The following is a 22,131-nucleotide window of genomic DNA, read 5'->3' as shown; positions in this document are numbered from 1 at the left end:
GTCACTCGACACACACACAGACAACTTATTTATATATATATATATATACTAGCTGTTGGGGTGGCGCTTCACGCCAACCCACCATCCAGTTGGTGGGGGCGCTTCGCGCCCCCCCCAAGCCCCCCCGCGCGCGTAAGTCGTTACGCGCCATAATAGTTTCGCGCCATTGTAGTTGTGTCCCTATGTCCCACCTGTGAATATAGATATATATATATATATATATATATATATATATATATATATATATATATATATATATATATATATATATATATATATATATATGGTTTTAACTACGTAAAACTTGCGAATATACAACATTCTTTGCTGTCTCATTGTCTTTGCATATAAATAGATTGTCAGGTTTACCGACTCTTGAACATGCAACATATAATGGTCCATGGGAAAACAATCTGTATTCAGATCTATACCTCATGATTCTAATGATTGCCCTTGAGCTTTGTTGATGGTGATTGCTAATCGACCATTCCCTGTCCCGGTGTCCCGGTCGTCATTTACATCCCCCTGTTTCCCCCGGTGTCCCCGTTGTAGTTGTGTCCCTGTGTCCCGGTCGTCATTTATATTCCCTGTGTCCCGGTCGTCATTTGTATCCCGGTGTACCGGTCTGTATATACATTCGTTTTTTAGTTTTGTTTTTCTCCTTTATTTTTTTCCTTTTTTTTTCTTTTTTAGTTTATTTAGATTTTTAGATTTTTTAGTTTTTTTATTAGTTTTTAGTTTTTTTTTCTTTTTAGTTTTTTTGTAGTTTTTACCTTCTTTTTAGTTTTGTTAATTTTTTTTTTTACTTATGTCCTGGTCGTCATTTATACTCCCTGTGTCCCGGTGCTTTGTTGATTGCTAATCGAACATTCCTTTTGTCCTGGTCGCTTTCTCTTTGAGTGTCGTCATTTATTTTTTTCTTTTTTAGTTCTTTTAGTTTTTACCTTTTTTAGTTTTTTTTAGTTTTTTAGATGCAAATTTTTTTTAGTTTTTTCCTTTTTTTCTTTTTAGTTTTTTATTGGTTTTTACCTTTATGTTAGCTTATTTTTCAGTTTTTTCCTTTTTTTTAGTTTTTTTTTATTTTTATTTTTTTTTAGTTTTTTACCTTTTTTTAGTTTTTTTAGTTTTTTTAGTTTTTTTAGTTTTTTAGCTTTTTTACTTTTTTTATTAGTTTTTAGTTTTTTTGTAGTTTTTGCCTTTTTTTAGTTTTTTCAGTTTTTTTTTAGTTTTTTATTGGTTTTTACCTTTATTTTAGCTTATTTTTCAGTTTTTTCCTTTTTTTTAGTTTTTTTTAGTTTTTAGTTTTTTTAGTTTTTTACCGTTTTTTAGTTTTTTTAGTTTTTTAGCTTTTTTATTTTTTTTATTTTTAGTTTTTAGTTTTTTTAGTTTTTTACCTTTTTTTAGTTTTTTTAGTTTTTTTAGTTTTTTAGCTTTTTTATTTTTTTTATTAGTTTTTAGTTTTTTTTGTAGTTTTTGCCTTTTTTTTAGTTTTTTTAGTTTTTTAGCTTTTTTATTAGTTTTTAGTTTTTTTTGTAGTTTTTGCCTTTTTTTAGTTTTTTTAGTTTTTTAGCTTTTTTATTTTTTTTATTAGTTTTTAGTTTTTTTTGTAGTTTTTGCCTTTTTTTAGTTTTTTCAGTTTTGACGTCACCTGATCCAGTTTTTTCAGGTGACGTCACCTGATACATCCACAGACAGACAGACAGACAACTTATTTTTATATATATAGAAGATATATATATATATATATATAACTTACTAATACAATATAACATACAACATTAACTATAAATACAAAAATGCAATAACAAACCCTACCTGCATTTCAACCGAAAAATGATAGTCAAAAGTTGGATGACTACTTGTGCGAGGATTCCCATTTACTAGCCACAAGTCATAGTTTATAGTTGCATTGTCTTTTACAGCCTCCCACTGACACGTGGTTGAATTTCTTGTACAAGCAACAAGACTCAAATACCAAAACCTACAAGAATGATGTTTTCAATATATATATTATATATTGCTAAGCCTAAAATTTGATATATTAAATTAGACACTTTCATTAGCCTTTTGTCCAAGACCAAAACATGACAAGTGATACAACTATTGTCCAAAAGCAAAACAGAATAGAAGCAAAAACGATTTTGAACAAAACAGTTAGCCTACTAATATGATACTTTTATTGGAATTCAAAATCACTAGCACTACTAACAGCAAGGGTGTATCCATGGGGTACAGGGTTTCAACCCTCCCCCCTCCCCGAAATTTTGTCCAATTTGTGTAAACATAACAAAAACTTACATAAACAAATGTTTGATCAGTTTTTTAAGTTTTAAAATTTATTAAAAAATAAAGCTACTTACTATACTAGCACCATAGGCGGTACATGGTACGTTACCATGGTCAAAATAATTATTGACTTAGAAAATGACAATGAGTCACCCATGTGGTTTTTTTCTGGACTCTTCATACAGACTGGATAATTATGGAATAATGGAGGGGGCTCAGTCGATTACGAACTCTGAGATCTGGTTTTCTTTTTTGTCACAAAACTCACTGAAGTTTTCAACCACTATCTCTACGTCCCTTGTGTTCTAAGGCCTGGCTAAACCACATTTTAACTAGTAATTGCCTTTGTGAGTTTTTTTTTTAATAATTAGTGTAATTTAGAGGTCTTTAATTTGTTTTAGCAGCCAGTTCACTGAATTGGCTTAGGTTTCCTAGGTCATAATAGAGTGTAGCCTACATTTACCTTAAATTACAGCTTGGAGTGAATCTAAGGATACATTTAAAGTAGTATGCAATAAGAAATAGACACAGGTGACCTTTAGAATCATAATTTTGAAATATGTACCATGAGTTGTGTATTCACTGAATTCTTGGTAAGTCACTTTAGGTGTAAGCCTAGAATTAGGGCTATTGAGAAGGAGATATGTTAAGAAAACAAACACAACTTGACTACAATTCCACAATACTCATCCCCCCTAATGTCAAATATATAGCAAAAATTACATTTTCCATGTGTTTCTCCATTTCTTTATTTCATTACTGTTGATTCAATTTACAGGTAGACAGGTTGAAGCAAGAGTGATGCATGGCAAAATACACTGGAAATATATGTTAGGCTACATATTATGGGGAAGGTTAGGGGGGGAGTGTAGCAGAATTGTAGTCAAAATACATTAACCACAATTTTGAAAGTAAAACAGTTCAAAATAGGGATGAAACCTTTTTATTGACAGTGAATAGATATAAAATTATTTAACTAGATATTTTTCAAACACATATACAGAGTTTTGAGTTTTACTGATTACTGCTGTTCGAAATATCCAGTTAAATAATTTTATATCTATTCACTGTCAATAAAAAGGTTTCATCCCTATTTTGAACTGTTTTACTTTCGTCATGGAAAGGCAGTGTGGTCTTTGAAGTTATCTAAACCACAATTTTCTTACATATTGTGAAGTAAAAATTATTTTCTTAAAATGTTTCCTTCTCAACAGCCTCAATTTAAGGCTTATAATTGACTCTTTTCTTGAAATTGATTTGACAGTTTGTCAAAATAATAAAAAAATAAATTGCACATATATGATTCAGGGTATATTTTTGCAGATTAGGGGGGAGGGAGATAAAGTTTATTTATGATGCAAATGAATGTAATGCTCAGTCTAAATTATATATTTCCTATGTTTTGCTGATGCTTCAACTTAACACCTTCAAATCAAATCAACATTGATTCAATTGAAAATGTAAAAATAGTTAGGAATGATATAATTTGGGCTATACATTTACACATTAGGGGGGGGGGATATATGGGGAATTACAGTCAAAATGTGTCATCTACAATTTTCCTACACACTAAAATGTAAGAATTGTTTCCTTAAAATGCTTCCTTGTCAACAGCCTCAAACCTAGGTTTATATCTCATTCTTTTCTTGAAATTGATTAAACAGCTATGTCAACATAACAGAAAATCCATTACATATATATATAAATCAGGGTAAGCTATAGATTTGTATATTAGGGACAGATGGAAGGAAGGGTAAAGTTCATTTCTGATCCAAATGAATGTAACATATAGCCCCAATTATATATATCACATGCTTCACACCTATTTCATTTTAATTATTTAAATTGAAACAATATTGATGAAATCAAAAAGGTAAATATGGAGCAATCATTGAAAACCTATATATCTTTAAAACCTTATAAATTGGCATTGAGCAAAGTTTTGAAGCTGAAAATAGGATTGTTGTACTTCATTTAAGTAGAAGATATATCTTGCAAGGTTTTACTTTTATAACACATGAATTTTTAAAGCTCATCAAAGGTCAGGACCCTCTAGAGGGAGGAGTAAAGGTGGGTACTTCAAAATACCTTCTCATGACATACTTTAACCTGTAGACCCATCCCTGAAAGTTTTATTTTCCTAATCTGACCCCTTTCCAAGATAGTGAAAAGTAGCTAAACTAGAATTTTACCAAAGTTGTATAATTCTAAACAATTCCACCATATTTTCTTCTTATTCTGCTAGGCTTCACAAAAACTGCTGTTTTTGACTAAATGTAGAAAATATTAAAGCCAACAGACAAAATATGGAGGGTCAAAAAATGAAAAACTGTTATGATTTTTTCTTATCCAACTTAATCATGACAAATTAATGCTTTGCAGATTATATAACTCCAGCATAATGAATTTTGAAATCAATATTTTAACCCTTTCATACCCAAAACTACAGAAACAAATTATCATTCTCATGGGTTCAAAAAGGGTTTAAGACCAAATTTCCAACAAAAGCAATTATTATATTAGGAAAGAGCATAAAAAAGGCATTCACTGGTATGTTTACTTTATTTGTAGGTGGGAAATGTGGACTGCTCTATATTTACCATCAAAAAATGGAAAATTACATAGAAAATTTATTAATTATTATGTATATTTCATTATTAGGGGGAGGGGTATAGTAAAGTCAAAAGCTTTTAGAAATGATATAAGAAGACTAGCCTAATTGATTCAGGATTTTTAAATTTGTTTTCAGAACTTTCTAGTGTTTTTCCTTCTCAATAGCCCTAATTGTGCATTGATAATTTTTTTTCTTTAATTGGAATGCTTCCTTTGAATGAGGTCAACTAATAAATATTACAAAAAACTTTGCAGCTAAGCAGTTTGTAGGCTACTATGACAACAATTTCTTTTAACCAGATTTGTATTGTTTTTTTGTTGTTTTTTTTTTAATGGTGATTTATAATCTTTGTTGATAAAAAGATGGTAAATTTATAGCAAAATCATATAACTGGCTTTTGTATAAAGTGAATATACTACTTGATGCCTTTTCTTATGCTCGTTACAAATATAATAATCACTTCTGCCTTAAATTGATATTTAAGCATTTTTTAGCTCTTAAATTACAAAATTTGAAAAAATTATGATAGTTCATATAACTAACTTGCCAATAAAGTGAACATACCACTTGATGCCTTTTTTTATGTTCTTTACAAATATAATAATTTCTTTTACTATTAATTCAAGTTTAAGCACTTTTAAGCTCTTAAAAATGATGAATTTTTCAATTAAAGTACAAGTTATCCATTGTTTCTGACAAAATATTACTGTTTCCTCTGCATTCTTTTCAACAAAATAATACTACATTTTCTCAGTGCAAAGAAGAAAACACCATCACATTGGTAAAATTAATTTATCCTAATTAATATTGGAAAATCAGTGCTTGTGGATTATATAACATTAAAAAAGGGATTTATAATGAAACAGTAAGTTTGAGATCAATGTTTTCAAGTTTGAGACACATCTTTTCTGCCTTTTTATACCCCATATTTACGTCATTTTTGAGAGCTCAAAAAGTGCTTAAATCTGAATTTGAGGTAGAAGCAATTATTATATTCATAAATAGCATAAAAAAGGCATTGAGTGGTATATCCACTTTTATGAAAGCCAGTTATATGGTTTGCTATAATTTTACCAAAAAAGACATGAAGTAAGTTAGACAAACCTTGGCTGTATTAAGTCTTGTACAGCAAAAGTCAGTTGAGATCCTGGTATCACATTATTAGGTTGATCTTCATCTACACAAACTTCACTAACTGGACATGGGACTTTTCTTAAAAAATCTTCCTTTCCTTCATCATTACATGTTGAATCATAGGCTATACTATCAATTTTATAAAACATTGTTTGACATGCTTTATTCCTATCTATTAAAGAAGAATTCCCATAGTAGCCAAGAAAATATCCTCTGTCTAGGAGTGCAAATGTGTATGTTTTAGATCCATGTCCATCTGAAGATATGTTCCCAAAGACATAGCCTTGAGTCTCTAATTGATTTTGCAGTAAAGTCTTTTGAAATCCAAACTTTGTGATAAAATGAAAAAATTGCTGTCCAGTATCCCATGTTCCTTGAATCCTGAGAAGCTCAACTGAAAGAAAGGAGTGGAGAAAAATAGTGAGTGTGACTATTCCAATCATTCTGTTCCATATCTTCAGTGGGATTTTTCAATAAAAAATATCCAAAGAGTTATTTGGTTCATCACACAAGACTATCAAGCACTTTAGGGTGTGTTCCAGCTGACGGTTTTTCAGTAACTGCAGTAACTGCGCGGTAACTGCCCATTTCTAACTGCGGTAGAGCCAGTGGGAACGGCACAGTAAGCTGACTAGTAGTAGCGTCATTTTCGAATTAAATGCACGTGTTTAAATTTAAGGGGCAGTTTAATGCTGATTAGTATAATTTTTTTATTCCTTCTGTTTCAGAGCATTTAGAGAGGTTCTAAGCCAACCATGGGCATTTGGCTGTCACAAATGATTTTGCTCAAATGAGCTGGTGAAAAATAAATAGATCATATACTTTTTCTCTTTTTTTATTATTTGAAGACTAGAATATCACATAACTAAGCATTCAAATAGCTTGATTGTATCTTAAGCACATACAATCCCTGATGGAGTTTTGTTGATACCTGTCTTAAATTGATTTGTCTAAATAAAATGGGCCTATAGCATTTACAGGATAGTAGTGGGACAACTATAGCAAGTTTTTTTTCAATATTCTACTTTTTTTTAAATAATTATTGTTCTCTGGTCAAATTTGTGTTCCTTGCTAAGTGGTAGGCACTCTGGGCTGGAATGCTTTGTCCAAGGGGTACAGGTTCGATTCCAGGCATTGTCAGTTTATTTTGTTTTGGATAGGGGTTGGTGATATGACTAACCTCAGCTAGAATTAGCCTAACTTTAAATGAGTACAGATGGAAATCTAGGGACAGTCAGAAGGAAGGGCATGCAAGAGCATAGGCTGGATGGTCCCTAGCTTCCTATTGCACTACCTGGCTAAAGGACCACCAGGTCCTTTACTGGCCTACTGACTTAGCCATAGAAACTTTCTTTCAAACCATTCAATATAAGTAAAAATGAAGAATACCAGTATGATGGTCCTTCTATTTCCCTGAAATGTGGATGTATGGACAAGAGTGTGGGTCATGAGAGATAGCTTGTGAATGTAATTGGGGTGAATGTTCTGCAAGATTTAAAAAAATTATGACTGTTGCTCAGGTTGGCAACTGAACACAGAAGTATAATTTTGTTATTTGTTTTTCTTTGTGACTATCATGCTTATTTAATGTCCAGTATTTTAAAGTTAATCTTCTTTAATTTGTCTTTAATTGCCATGGCCCTAGGGCTTAAATACAATAAAACCTACTTATATCCATTGATTTTCTTTAAATAGATAGTAGCTCTAAGTTTCCTAGCTTCAGTAAATTTAAATGTAATTATGAGACCAGGGATTACAAAGTAGGTGAAAACTTGCAAATGAACCTCTGGTATCAATAAAGATTTGTAAGAAATGGATATTAATTTAAAGATTAAAAAAAACTGTTAGAAAACAAAGAAGACAAATGAATAAACAAAAGTACCCCTTTACAACCATTTAATGAATTGTCACAAATGTAGGTCACCCTTAAGATTGAAATGAACAAAGCTTCAATTATGAATCCATTTTCCTTTAAACAGACTGAAGGGGCAAACCTCCAAGCTTTGACAAATTCAATCTCACTTTTGGGCATTCTCACCTTTCCTTTTCAAAGGAAACTTTCTTTGGATGTTTCCCACCCAACTAAAAACAACATGGACAGCATCAGGTACAAGTGACCTTCTACTTAGCCTACATACACAAGGGAAAAGCATGCATCTCTATACTATAATTTACCTCCAACCTGCTTAATGTGCAAATATATAGCCAAAATTATGTAGTTCCAATGTATTCAGTCACCTGTTACCTTTTCCCCATTCTTGCTTTGTTTACAGTTGCTTCAATTAACAGGGAGTTAAAGGTTGAGGGATAGATTGGCAGAATCAATGGGAAACATGTAACTTCAGCTATAAATATTTTTGAAGGTCATCAAAGATCAAGGCCCTCTATAGCAAGAATGAGTAGAGATGTGTACTTTGAAATACCTTCCCAGGACATACTTTAGCCTGTAGACCCATCCCTGAAAGTTTCATTTTCCTAACCTAACCCATTTCAGTGATAGCAAGAAGTCAATCAACTAGAATTTTACTGGATAAAATTACCATCCTCCGGAATAGACTCTGAATAGTCTACCCTAGCCTACTTCTTCAATAGGATTAAAGATAGTCTCAGAATAATGATTTGGCAGCCCATAAATCCTCAACTTATCTGTAATACTTCACCTAGGCCTGTTTACACAGCCTAAAAGGAGTTAATGCTTAAAATGCTACCATGTGGCAATTTAATGGAGCCTCAATGTTACCTGGAAGAAGTCAATCCTTAGAATGATTCCAAATGGCAATTTAAGGTAATAATTATGCCTGGATATGCCAGAAAACATGGAAATCTTTAAATTAAATAATACGTTTTTCGTTGATTTAACCTACTTGCTAATAGATAGCCTACTACTCAGGGTGTCCTTTAATGTTGATCCCAAAATATGGTGATTTACTAACCAGGCTCAGATCCCTCTTTCTTTTGCAAAATCACTGTCCCATCTTCTTCCAAGCAAATAACTTCATATTCCATTACTTCATTCTTGTCCATATTTATTTTTTGTTGAATGAGATTTTTGAAGAAGGTGAATTATGTACTTACTGCGCTAACCATTCTTTTGAGCACGGTAAGAAAATCACTTACTGGAGTTACTGCCGGCAGTAACTATTCTCGTTCCCAGTGGGTTGGGTAGTAACTATTTTCCCGCTAGGAACGGAAATAGTAACCATTCGGTTACTACAGTAAGTCCCTGGAACACACCCTTAACCTCAAAGTTATAATGTTTTCTGTTATTTCTTGCTAAAGCACTACACCAACGCTGTGACAGAAAGTCCCGGCGAAGAAAAAAAACATCCAGTTCCAAAAATTGTAGGGAGGTATATGGACTAACAACAAGTTCTTTCACCTCTTTGACTTCTTCTCCAGAAAAACTAGCTACTGGAAGCGCTATTCTCCTCCAGTCTGCAAACAATGGATATATACGATTAGGAACAATAATACACTGTTATTGATTGTGGGAAGTGCGAGTACCTGAGCTACCTGTCCCCAGCAGTTTAAGGCGCTAGGCCGGCCGGTACCAATACGGCTCTTCCTACTCATTCCCGCTCTCTTCTGCACAATCAAAAACTATGGATAAATCGCGTCCCTTTAAAAATAGACTTCTTCAAGCTTTAATCTTTATTAAACAATATTTCTCTTCTTTAAGGTATCAATTGCTGCCTTAAATATCTTACGATCCATTTCCCATTGCAGGTTAGAATCCAGGATAGCTGTATAAGTATTTGGAATCTTAGCCAAGGAGCAGAAACGCTTAAGAGCAACAGTCTCCTCACTCTGAGCCTGGCAATCAAATAAAATATGCTAGATTGTTTCCTCTGCTGAAAAGCAGATTCGGCCTAAAGGGGAATGATGTAGCTTCCAATTAAATAACAAGCTATTTAGAAGCAGGGCACCTGATTTCAGCCGGTAATATAGCACTGTATTTAATCTTGTATGAAATGGAGATAACATTAATTTACTGTGATTAACTTTGGATCTTTGCCTGATAATATCTCGTGAATTGAGGTCAGAGGAAGGACTAGGAAATAACATGGAAGCCTTTGCTGCTAAAGAATCAGCCATATCATTATATTTGATGCCTTTATTACTAGGAACATGTTGAAAATAAACTTAATTTTCTTTGATCTTAAGATTAAGAAGCTGTCTTCTAATATTATATAAATTTTTGTCATTAGCAATTCTATTATTTTGGATCAGTAGTAATGCTGATTTAGAGTCGGAGACAAAGAGTATATTTTCAGATTCCATGTTATAATTTATAAGTGCATCCAAACATCTTTCGAGCGAGCCAAAATTCAATTTCCGTGCTGTTATGCAGAAACGTACTAACCCCTGGTTCCCATTGCTGCGGTTTCGCGCAAAATCCTAAGACATGCGACAAATGAGACAAATCTTGCGACAAACGACGCAAAACCATCCGTTTCGCTGTAATGTCGGATGCGTTGAATAATTTCGACTCATTAGACAAACCGCATGCGTTGTTCTGATTTAAACAGAAAAATAAGTCATAACCAAAGTCATGGAACTGATTGAAAAGCTAATTTTGGCAGTTGGGTGCCAACCCATATTATATTTCAAGGATCATGATGTGATCACGAAAGATCGCGAGTTTGAGAACCTAATTTGAATTCTTCTAGAGTTTGTCGCAACGACGCAAAAGTTTGTGTTTCTTTGTGAGCCTCCGTCCGATTCTGTCGTATCTGTTCCGCCAGAAAAAAATCGTGTCGGGATTGACGCAGCAGTGGGTACTATAAGTAAGTCTACTTTTTTCAAATTTTACAGGGAGAGAAAATAGACTTGAAAAAATTCCAGCAAACCGAAATAAGGTTGAAGGGTCTTTTCAGAACAATTATCTAGGCAAATTGCATCTGCTTTTTCTAATGGTGATATTTTAATTAGTCGATTGCTCATAGTTATCTCGGAAATGGAAAGAACACCTTTACACAAAATATTATTTTATCAGAAATAGGAAAAATAGAGCCTGTTTTGTCCGCCTAACTTTTATTCTTTATGATAAAAAAAGTAAAAATGGCAAGAGCCAGAAATTCCTATCGAGTATAAAGTATAAAAACAAGCCAGAAAGTATAGGAACAAGAAGTATCATGCTCAAAGATCTTCAAGGGGCTCTGATTCCTCAGTCATTACGTCTACTGATGAAGTGTCCTGGACTAGTTTTATAGGAGGCTTTATAAAACGAATACTGCTCATTAAATAGTGACAAGATCCATATAATATAACCATATTTTTATTTACAGAATGATTTCCAGTTTGGATGTTTGGGTCTCAGCGCAACTGGAATTGTGTTTCCTCTTTTCCACAAGCTCACTACTCAAAACGGTTCTTCATCTTCCAAGTTTGTCTTAATCTTCAGAATTAAAGAAAGTTCCTCATTCCGGATAGACCGGAGCTCTCTCCTCAAATGCCCTGATAATATATGCTACTACGCAAGCCGAGCTTATACTGTTAGCATTTTGACTTGAAGAGTTCATCTGTATCCCAGCCATGTTGAAGAACTTAGCAAATAAGCTGTCTTCCTGATCTGGAGCCGGTGATGTATTTTGGTTGATTTCTGTCTTGATAGGAGCGAAGTCAATTGGTAAAGATTTGGAGAGCTCAATCGGATTTGACTAAGTTCTTCTGTACTTCTCTGATAGAGAATAAACTGCAGGAAAAGTGGGGAGAGAGACTGACAAACTGAATCTCTGTCTATATCGCTAATTTTGTTTTGGAAAAAAACATCTCTTGGGAAGAGTAGTCTATGAGACCTAGGACTGGTAAAAGAAAGATTTATCCTGCATTGAACAGCCAATAATTCCTTCCGGTTATTGGCCTACTCAGTCATAGCATTACTATCAGATGTCTGACAAAAAAACTGAACTCCTTTAACCATCAACACAACTAAGCCTGCCAAAACATAAATATACTCACTATCACCGTTGCATGTTTGAACGGGCGAAGAACCTTAATGACAGCTTCCACAATGGACCACTCATTGTTGTGAAGTGAAATTTGAGTTCTCTGATTTTAGCGTCATGAAAGTTTTGGTTGAATAAACCACAAAATGGCTCTTTTCGGATAGAATACATTTCTATCATGGCAAGAGTACTGTTCCATCGAACATTTATGTTCTTTGTGATGAATAGACTAAGATCATATGTCCCGCAGATAAATTCAAAAAGATCGTTGGATTTGGAAGACACTTTCAGGATTCTAACAAATTTTCGCAATTTTTTTAACCAGTGCTTCTCTCAGCGTCAATACTTTAGTGGAAACTCATTTTTGTCTTGGTACTGAGCTCTAACTTTCGCTGTTAAGGTCAGAATCATTTAATTCTGATCTACTATCATAATCATTACTGTAGTCAGTATATCTAGTTTCTTTATTGTCATTGTCTCCTACATTTAGTTCGGGACGGGAAAGTCATCTTGTTCAGCAGTATATCTATCTACTCTCTTTAAAGGAACAACTGTGTATGTATTTATATTTCTATTTATTTATGCATACATTTTTTCCTGAAAATGACTCCATATTCTTTTTTTAAAATTGACCCCTGGGATTTTCTGACCTGGAAAACTTATCTAGATAGGTCGCAAGTTTACAAAGATTCGTTTAGAGCCTTAATTCTGACAAAACGCTCATGTGAGTGACGCCATATTTATACGCATTTCAAGAACATAAATTACATCATTTTCCTTGGGGAGTGGTTGTACTGTAGTTAGTGTCTATGAAGCAAGCAAAATTACACAAGATGACTAAATAAATTTACACAGCTAAAAATTACACAGCTAAAGTAAGAGAAATGGAACAAGAAACAGCAAAAATAACCTTGAATTGCAAAGTAAAATAATTAAACAGCAAAATCTGCTGTTAGAACACAAAGCAAAATTACTGTCGAATGAAGGAACGTGTTAGTTCAGCATGAGTGAGTCTGTGAAAGATGCACAAGAAGAGGGAATTGAGTTCACGCCAGAATTACTTAATTCAATAGAAATTGCTTATTTTTCACCCTAAATGAAGAAATGTTGTTGTAGCGTCAGCAAACATACACAGAAAGGAGAAAATGAATCCATACCAGAATTTCATAGCCACTTTGAAATGGGATGAAGTTATTTTGGCGTCTATTCAGGATAAATAGGAAGGAGGGATTGAATTTATAGCAAAAAAAAATATCATGCGAGTCACGTCACATCTATATTATACATTGAAAAAACTACACCATTATCTTCCTAGGGTGGTTGTACTGTTTTTAGTATCTATAACGCATGCAAAATTACAAAAGATGACAAATGACTCCAAACAGCTAAAGAAAAAGACATGGAACAAGAAACTAAAAAAAAATACACATATTTGCAAACAAAATGTTGCGCAGCAAAATTCTTGGTTAAAAGACATAGCAAATTACCATGGAAGGCTAGTTTAAAGCGCGTGAGTCTGTGAAGGATGAACAGGATGGAGGAATTAATATTTAGAATGATTTAATAATACAACACTGCACAGAACACACACTCAGAGGAAGACTATATCACTGCACACACTGCAGAGAACACTATATCAGAGGACGTATGCATTGGAACATTTCCGCTTGTTATGGTACTGAATTATATAGCAACACCATTAAAGCAAAAACATAACCACTGGGGGGAAAGCTGGGAAAGGAGTTTTTTGGTATCTATGATGTCGAGCGAAATTAAAAATTATTTCGATTGAATCCAAACAGCGAAAAAAAAGGCATGAAAATATATCTTAGATAATGATGCACGAAAATGAAGCGCAAGCAAGATCTGCGACTAGCAGACGTGCCATAACACGCATCGTAACGAATTCCAAATTAAAACAATGGAAAATAAAATCTACAGTTAGAAGAAAAGTGACAGGGACTATCAGATCAAATCGCAAATGAAATCTGCGGTTAGAAGAGAAGCAGCAATGAGAATCACATCAAGTCCTAGAATGAAAATCCTATAAAATGGTTGGTTAACAGGACGGAGGGATTAAATTCACGCAAGAGTTTCTTAATTCAATTGAAATTGCTGATTTGGCAACTCATGAGTTAAAGCTAACGAATAACGTAATAATTATACTAATGCGTAATAAATATATACAATCCTGCCAGGTCCCAGGGCACCTGCTACTATATGTATATATATATATATATTTATATATATATGTATATATGTTTTTAACTACGTAAAACTTGCGAATATACAACATTCTTTGCTGTCCCATTGTCTGTGCATATAAATAGATTGTCAGGTTTGCCGACTCTTGAACATGCAACATATAATGGTCCATGGGAAAACAATCCGTATTCAGATCTATACCTCATGATTCTAATGATTGCCCTTGAGCTTTGTTGATGTTGATTGCTAATCGACCATTCCCTGTGTCGCCATCGTCATTTATGTATCCCCCTGTGCCCCCCGGCGTCCCCTTTGTAGTTTTGTCCCTGTGTCCCGGTCGTCATTTATATTCCCTGTGTCCCGGTGTCCCAGTCTGTGATTTCTCTTTAAGTGTCCCGGGCGTCATTTATATTCCTTGTGTCCCGGTGTCCCGGTCGTCATTTATATCCCCCTGTGCCCCCCGGCGTCCCCGTTCCAGTTGTGTCCCTGTGTCCCGGTCGTCATTTATATTCCCTGTGTCCCGGTCTTCATTTGTATCCCGGTGTCCCGGTCTGTATATACATTCGTTTTTTAGTTTTGTTTTTCTCCTTTATTTTTCATTTTTTCCTTTTTTATTTTTTTCTTTTTTAGTTTTTTTAGTTTTTTAGCTTTTTTAGTTTTTTTTTATTAGTTTTTAGTTTTTTTATTAGTTTTTAGTTTTTTTTTCCTTTAATTTTTTTGTAGTTTTTACCTTTTTTTAGTTTTTGTTTACTTATGTCCTGGTCGTCATTTATACTCCCTGCGTCCCGGTCGTCATTTGTGTCCCGGTGCTTTGTTGATGGTGATTGCTAATCGAACAATCCTTTTGTCCCGGTCGCTGTCTCTTTGATTGTCGTCATTTATATTCCCTATGTGCCGGTGTCCCGGTCGTCATTTGTGTCCCGATGTCCCGGTCTGTAATTTCGTCAGTTGAAAACATGACGTCAGTCAACACAGAAACATGACGTCACCTGATCCACAGACAGACAGACAGACAACTTATTTTTATATATATAGACTAGCTGTTGGGGTGGCGCTTCGCGCCACCCCAACACCTAGTTGGTGGGGCGCTTCGCGCCCCCCAAGCCCCCCCGCGCGAGTAAGTCGTTACGCGCCATATTAGTTACGCGCCATTGTAGTTGTGTCCCTGTGTCCCACCTGTGAATAGAGATAGATATAAATATATGTTTTTAACTACGTAAAACATGCGAATATACAACATTCTTCGCTGTCCCATTGTCTGTGCATATAAATAGATTGTCAGGTTTACTGACTCTTGAACATGCAACATATAATTGTCCATGGGAAAAACAATCCGTATTCAGATCTATACCTCATTATTCTAATGATGTGTCCCTGTGTCCCGGTCGTCATTTATATTCCCTGTGTCCCGGTCGTCATTTGTGTCCCGGTGTCCCAGTTTGTAATTTCTCTTTGAGTGTCCCGCTCGTCATTTATATTCCCTGTGTCCCGGTCGTCATTTGTGTCCCGGTGTCCCGGTCTGTAATTTCTATTCGAACAATCCCTGTGTCCCGGTCGTCATTTATATATCCCGCCTGTGCCCCCGGCGTCCCCGTTGTAGTTGTGTCCCTGTGTCCCGGTCGTCATTTATATTCCGTGTCCCGGTCGTGATTTGTGTCCGGGTGTCCCAGTCTGTAATTTCTCTTTGAGGTTCCCGGTCGTCGTCACTTATATTCCCTCTGTCTCGGTCGTCGACAACTAAGTTAGTTGTTAAAAATGACGACAACTAATTTCATGACGTCAGCCGACACGGAAAAATGACGTCACCTGATCCAGAGACAGACAGACAGACAACTTATTTTAAGTTGTCTGTCAGTCAGGTGACGTCATGTTTCTGTGTCGACTGACGTCATGTTTTCGACTGACGAAATTACAGATCGGGAAACAAATGACGACCGGGACACCGGCACATAGGGAATATAAATGACGACCGGGACACAAGGAATGTTCGATTAGCAATCACCATCAACAAAGCACCGGGACACAAATGACGACCGGGACACAGGGAGTATAAATGACGACCAGGACATAAGTAAAAAAAAAATTAAAAACTAAAAAAAGGTAAAAACTACAAAAAAACTAAAAAGAAAAAAAACTAAAAACTAATAAAAAACTAAAAAAGCTAAAAAGCTAAAAAAAACTAAAAAAGAAAATAAATGAAAAAGGAAAAAAAAAGAAAAATAAAGGAGAAAAACAAAATTAAAAAAAAGAAAAAAAACTAAAAAGAGGTAAAAAACTAAAACCTAAAAAAAGACCAATTCAAAAACGAATGTATATACAGACCGGGACACAAATGACGACCGGGACACCGGGACATGACGACCGGGACACAAGGACACAACTACAACAGGGACGCCGGGGGGCTCAGGGGGATATATAAATGACGACGGTTGGGGTGGCGCTTCGCGCCACCCCAACACCTAGTTGGTGGGGTGCTTCACGCCCCCCAAGCCCCCCGCGCGCGTAAGTCGTTACGCGCCATATTAGTTACGCGCCATTGTAGTTGTGTCCCTGTGTCCCACCTGTGAATATAGATAGATTTATATATGTGTTTCAAACTACGTAAAAATTGCGAATATACAACATTTTTGGCTTTCCCACTACTGGGAGCTTTCCGTTTCCAATCGCCAGCAATTGATCTGAAAATGTTTGACCAGAGTCATCGTTTTGCAATCGGACACGCATATTTGTAGTTAATTTTAATATTTTTACGTGTGCCCATAAATTAGAATTTTTCAGGCAAGCATTCATTTCGTCTGCAGGAGTTAAACTACGTAAAAATTGCGAATATACAACATTCTTGGCTTTCCCATTGTCTGTGCATATACAAAGCCGTATGTACTAATAATGACGTCATATGCAAACGCTCTTTTTACAAACAAACAAATATGCATACACACAACTCGTTTTTATATAGATAGATAGATAGGTAGATACAATACAAATTAACTGCGTAAAACTTGCGAATATACAACATTTTTCGCTGTCCAATTGTCGCTGCATATAAATAGATTGTCAGGTTTACCGACCCTCGAACATGCAACGCACAATTGTCCATGGGAAAAACAATCAGTATTAAGATCTATACCACATTTTTCTAATGATTGACCTTGAGCTTTGTTAATGGTGATTGCAAATGCTAATCGAATTGGGAATTGCAATCTTTTAAATTGAAAAGGCCGATCCGTTGGAATCATGGGAATGCGAGGAATAAGAACAGCCTCACTCTCAAAAGGCCCTGTCAAGATTGTGGCCTCTATTAGGTTTTCCATTGTTTTTTTTTACGGCAAGTCGCGTGCCATTGCAAAGCTTTGGTGGGTTGATATTTCTTAAAAGTATTATTGGTACGCCTATTTTTAGTTGTAGCACGTGTGGTGGAAACCCTGAAAGATCTATGGAATTTAAAAATTCAGATGGATAATTAACCGCTTCATTTGGTTCCAAAACTGTGTCGACTGACTTGTAAAGGACTGCCTGGTCTCGAATCTTGGTCAAAACAATATTGTTGATTTCGTGGACGTCTATATTTTTGGGTGCGAGAATCGCTCTTTCACTTAGCCATTTATTATTTTTATAATTTTTTAGAATATTCGGAAATACTTTTTCGATCAATTCATTTTTGGACGTCACTAAATTACAGAAATCAGCAGGTAGTTGTATACGTCCTGAAATTTAGTCTATCGTATCATAAATGTCTTTTTGTTCCGATGTTAACTTGGAAATGTTATTTTGTACATACGACAATAGATCATTCGTACTGTAACTTTTTTCACGATCCAATTCTACACATGTCGAAACAGCAGCGATACGGTTAGGTGAAGGCATTCCCAAATCCTGAAGAGGTTTGTTTGCCATACGTACGCACAAATCTTCTATAATAACTAAAGTGTAGTTATAAATTTCTGATGTAAAATCAAAAGTCATATCTGACGTCTCTAACTGTTTTCGATGGAGTATATCTTCGGACATTTTTGACTTATATTTTTCCCATAACTCTGTTGGAGCTGATGGAGAGCAAGTTGTTAAAATGATGCCAAACAATGCACGAATTTGACTTGGGGTTGACGTTTCGCACTAATGGGGAATATGGAACAACCCACTGGTTATCTACTTCGATGGTGGTACCGTTGCCATTGTAGGTTCTTCAGTCATTTTACAATTAGAAATTTCTCTTTCAACGGTCTTCTTACAATTAAAAATTTGTCTTTGAACGATATTCTTAAGTACCTGTGTCCTGGTCGTCATTTATATTCCCTGTGTCCCGGTCGTCATTTGTGTCCCGGTATCCCAGTCTGTAATTTTTCTTTGAGTGTCCCGGTCGTTATTTATATTCCCTCTGTCCCGGTCGTCATTTGTGTCCCGGTCTGTAATTTCTCTTTGAGTGTTTTTTCTTTTTAGTATTTTTTAGTTTTTTACATTTTTTCTTTTTTCAGTTTTCTTTTTCTTCTTTATTTTTCAGCTTCACTATGAAATACATATCGCCGAACCTTTGTTTTTTTAACTAAAATCTGGTAGGCATTGATGACCTTATCCGAGTCAAAATCCCAAACCCAATCATCATCGCTATCATTTTCAGTTTTGATATGTTTTGACTCTCGCTGTCCAGGTGGATCTTCATCTAACTGCGCGGTTTTGCGTTCTTTAGCCTCAAGCCTGTTTCCTTGCTGTTCTTTTGATTCCTCGGCACGCTTTCTTTTCTGACTTTCTCTATCAGCAGCAAGTTTTTTGGCATAGACTCTTTGAGCATCTTCATCGGCTTTTGCCATTGTAAGTTCATCAGTCATTTTAAACTTAAACATTAATAGATTTCTACCTGAACATATATGTCTTAAATATCTTTAATGACGTCACCGTCATAGCAAAAATGACGACAACTAACTTCATGACGTCAGCCGACACAGAAACATGACGTCACCTGATCCACAGACAGACACACAGACAGACAACTTATTTTTATATATATAGATATATAAAGTGATCTATCGATTTGTTTATTCAAAAAGGGCTTTGCTGTTCCAAGTTGTTCCAAAAGGGCATAAAAAGAGTGCAGGTCCCTGATCTTCTAAGTAATGATTAATTCAGTGATTTTGAAATTTAGAGTGAACTCTGATTGAAAAGTTAACTACGAATCTGTCCTTAAAGTTTCAAGTTTCTTAAATTCTGATTTGTGACAAAGATTTCTTCATTTTGCGCTCTTGTAAAATTAGTAAAAAATGGACTTAGACCATTTTTGAAAAACGCCACAGATTCATAGACAAAAGAATACAAAGATGCAAAGTATTTCCAAGGAAGTTGCAGACAGCTTGCTTTGGAGAAGAGGGCGCAACTCTAAAATATACAGCCTAAAATGCCAAAGATAAGTAGAAAGTAAGTAGACAATTAGATTTATAAAAATTTTGAAGTAGAATAGGTGAAAATTAAGTATTCTTTTTGCTAAATAAATAGAAGTAGAAGACACTGGCTTTAATGTTGGATTAATTTTCTCAGTGGCAAATCTTATCTTCAAAACATTTAAAGACAAGACTACTCATATCTTCATGTCATTCGCAACCAAAACATGGAAAAACGGATCTAAGAAAAACAATAACGTCAAAAACAGTAAGAAAAAACGGAATAGAAACAAAACGGTAGTAAAAAATGTTACCTGTTTTTCTCCGAAAATACAGGGCAGAAAACAGTGAAAAAAAAGAAACAGAAACGGCGCCGACCCCTACTCAGGTCTATATTATCTCATTGGAGCAAACTGTTGATTGGATCATCCAGCTTGGTCCATCATTACTTTTTTCTGGCTAAAATGAATTTTGTGAAATATCAGCACGTTATTTGCAAAGAAATCTGTTTATAAACCATAGCCTTACATCATTGTTTAATTTTAAAAAAATACACTGCGCAAATAAATGTTGTTTTTAGCCAATAAATATCATATCAAATATATAAAGTTTATTAGTGTAAGATCTTGCCGGTTCTCTATTAGCATGCCATTATGTAAGCCGCTTAACGTTAAGACGCATAATGATCTATGACTGGTCAGCAAATAACAATCCGCCTGTCAGGAACAAGTTAGAATTAGTACAGTGTTGCTGTGTAAACCGATACGCTGAGCCAACATACCCATTCTAAAAAAAATTGGTGAAATCTTGAGCAATGCAAATAAAAAAAAAATATGGAAGACGTTTAACAATTTATTGAAAAAAAAGCCTTTAGTAAAACAAAGACAAACATTGGGTCAGAAGTAAGAACTAAAAAAAAAAAGGGTGAAAATTTAGCTTTTGAATGTCAATCATTGAAATGCTTTTTTGAAACCATGAGTAGCTTTACCTATTTTATACTTGAACCGATTATAAAACAAAAAATCAAAAAAGTAACTATGCCTATATTTGTTTGAAGGCTAAAGTAATAAAATGAAAATTCAAAAATACAAAAGAAAGTCAAAAATTCGTTGAATAGAGGCAAGATTTAGCTTCTGAATATCAATCATTTAAAAAAAAGAACAATTTCGAGAATGGAGGAAAATACTTAGCGTTTAAAATCACTAGTACGTTTCCTTATTTTGCATGTAAACCGACCATCAAAAAGAAAATTCAGATCAAAAAAGTAACCATGCCTATATTCCTCTAAAGATTCATGGCAAAATACATCTAGTCTGCTAGCTCACCCCTCCCAAGATAAAAAAATGGACAATAAATTAGAAAGTTTTAAAATTTGATACCGGCGAAAGAAAAATAATCCCAAGTAAAAAATATTATAAAAATAACACTTGTAAAAAACACACACAAAAAACAACCTATAACAAAAAGGAACAGCTGTGTTATATTTTCCAAGTCAAAATAAAAACAAGAAATATTGGATTTTGGTCCAGCCTTACCAGTCCTATGGACTAACTTTGACTGCAACCTTCCCCACCTCCCTCCCCTATGTTCAGGTACATTCAAAATTACTTGTATTTTTATTTCTTTGTTCATCTGTGATTTCATGTTCAAATATGATTTCAACCATCTCTTGGCAAGGGGGAGAAGGGTCTAGATCTACCGCTACCCATATTCCAGGCTACGTCCCAACTAACACAAATATGAAGAAGTTTCCAGGAATGCGCATGCCTTAAAATACAAATTTGGATCACCTAAACCTCGGGGAAAATTTTTGCAACAACCAACACTTGGACTAATAGCTATATAAAGCCTAATCTATTAGCCCCCAACCCCGAAATGAGTTGGACCCTGTCAAAAATGGAAGACTTACTGCACACAGGGTCCAAGCTCAAAACACAGCAAAGACATTATTTTAATCTAAGGATAAAAAAAGAAAGAGAAAAGAAGACACGAGCCATAACTAATATATAACACGATAACAGCACCATTTTAATGAAAATTCAACATGTATTGCAAACAAATGAACATTTATGAGGTTAAACACAAGAGAGGCCGGAAGGAAAACTTGATGCCACTTTTTCTTCTTTATAGGTTGAACTGAGTTTTTCCACGGAATTAAATATATATATATATATATATATATATATATATATATATATATATATATATATATATATATATATATATATAATATATATATATATATATATATATATATATATATATACTAGCTGTTGGGGTGGCGCTTCGCGCCACCCCAACACCTAGTTGGTGGGGGCGCTTCGCGCCCCCCCCCCCCCAAGCCCCCCCGCGCGCGTAAGTCGTTACGCGCCATATTAGTTACGCGCCATTGTAGTTGTGTCCCTATGTCTCACCTGTGAATATAGATATATATATATATATATATATATATATATATATATATATATATATATATATATATATATATATATATATATATATATATATATATATATATATATATATATATGTTTTTAACTACGTAAAACTTGCGAATATACAACATTCTTTGCTG

At 34.6% G+C, this 22,131-nt stretch overlaps 1 protein-coding gene across 2 annotated transcripts in view; it reads right to left on the bottom strand.

Moving 5' to 3' along the window:
• LOC136026250 (uncharacterized) overlaps positions 1-6,598 on the bottom strand; it is a 55,441-nt gene extending 48,843 nt beyond the window's left edge. Inside the window, exons 1-2 of one of the 2 annotated variants that reach the window (XM_065702622.1) lie at positions 6,005-6,598; positions 1,816-1,981 (exon numbers count right to left, since the gene is read on the bottom strand). In XM_065702622.1, the coding sequence (XP_065558694.1) occupies positions 1,816-1,981; positions 6,005-6,477 (639 nt within the window). In that variant the 5' untranslated portion in view covers positions 6,478-6,598. The remainder of the gene's footprint in view (positions 1-1,815; positions 1,982-6,004) is intronic. The other variant, XM_065702621.1, reaches the window with a different exon arrangement.
• Between the last annotated feature and the right edge of the window lie 15,533 nt (positions 6,599-22,131).

This window comes from Artemia franciscana, chromosome 4 (assembly GCF_032884065.1).
Source record: "Artemia franciscana chromosome 4, ASM3288406v1, whole genome shotgun sequence".
Lineage (NCBI taxonomy): Eukaryota > Metazoa > Arthropoda > Branchiopoda > Anostraca > Artemiidae > Artemia > Artemia franciscana.
Note: the sequence above shows the minus strand (reverse complement) of the source record. Positions and strands in the feature narration are given on the sequence as shown.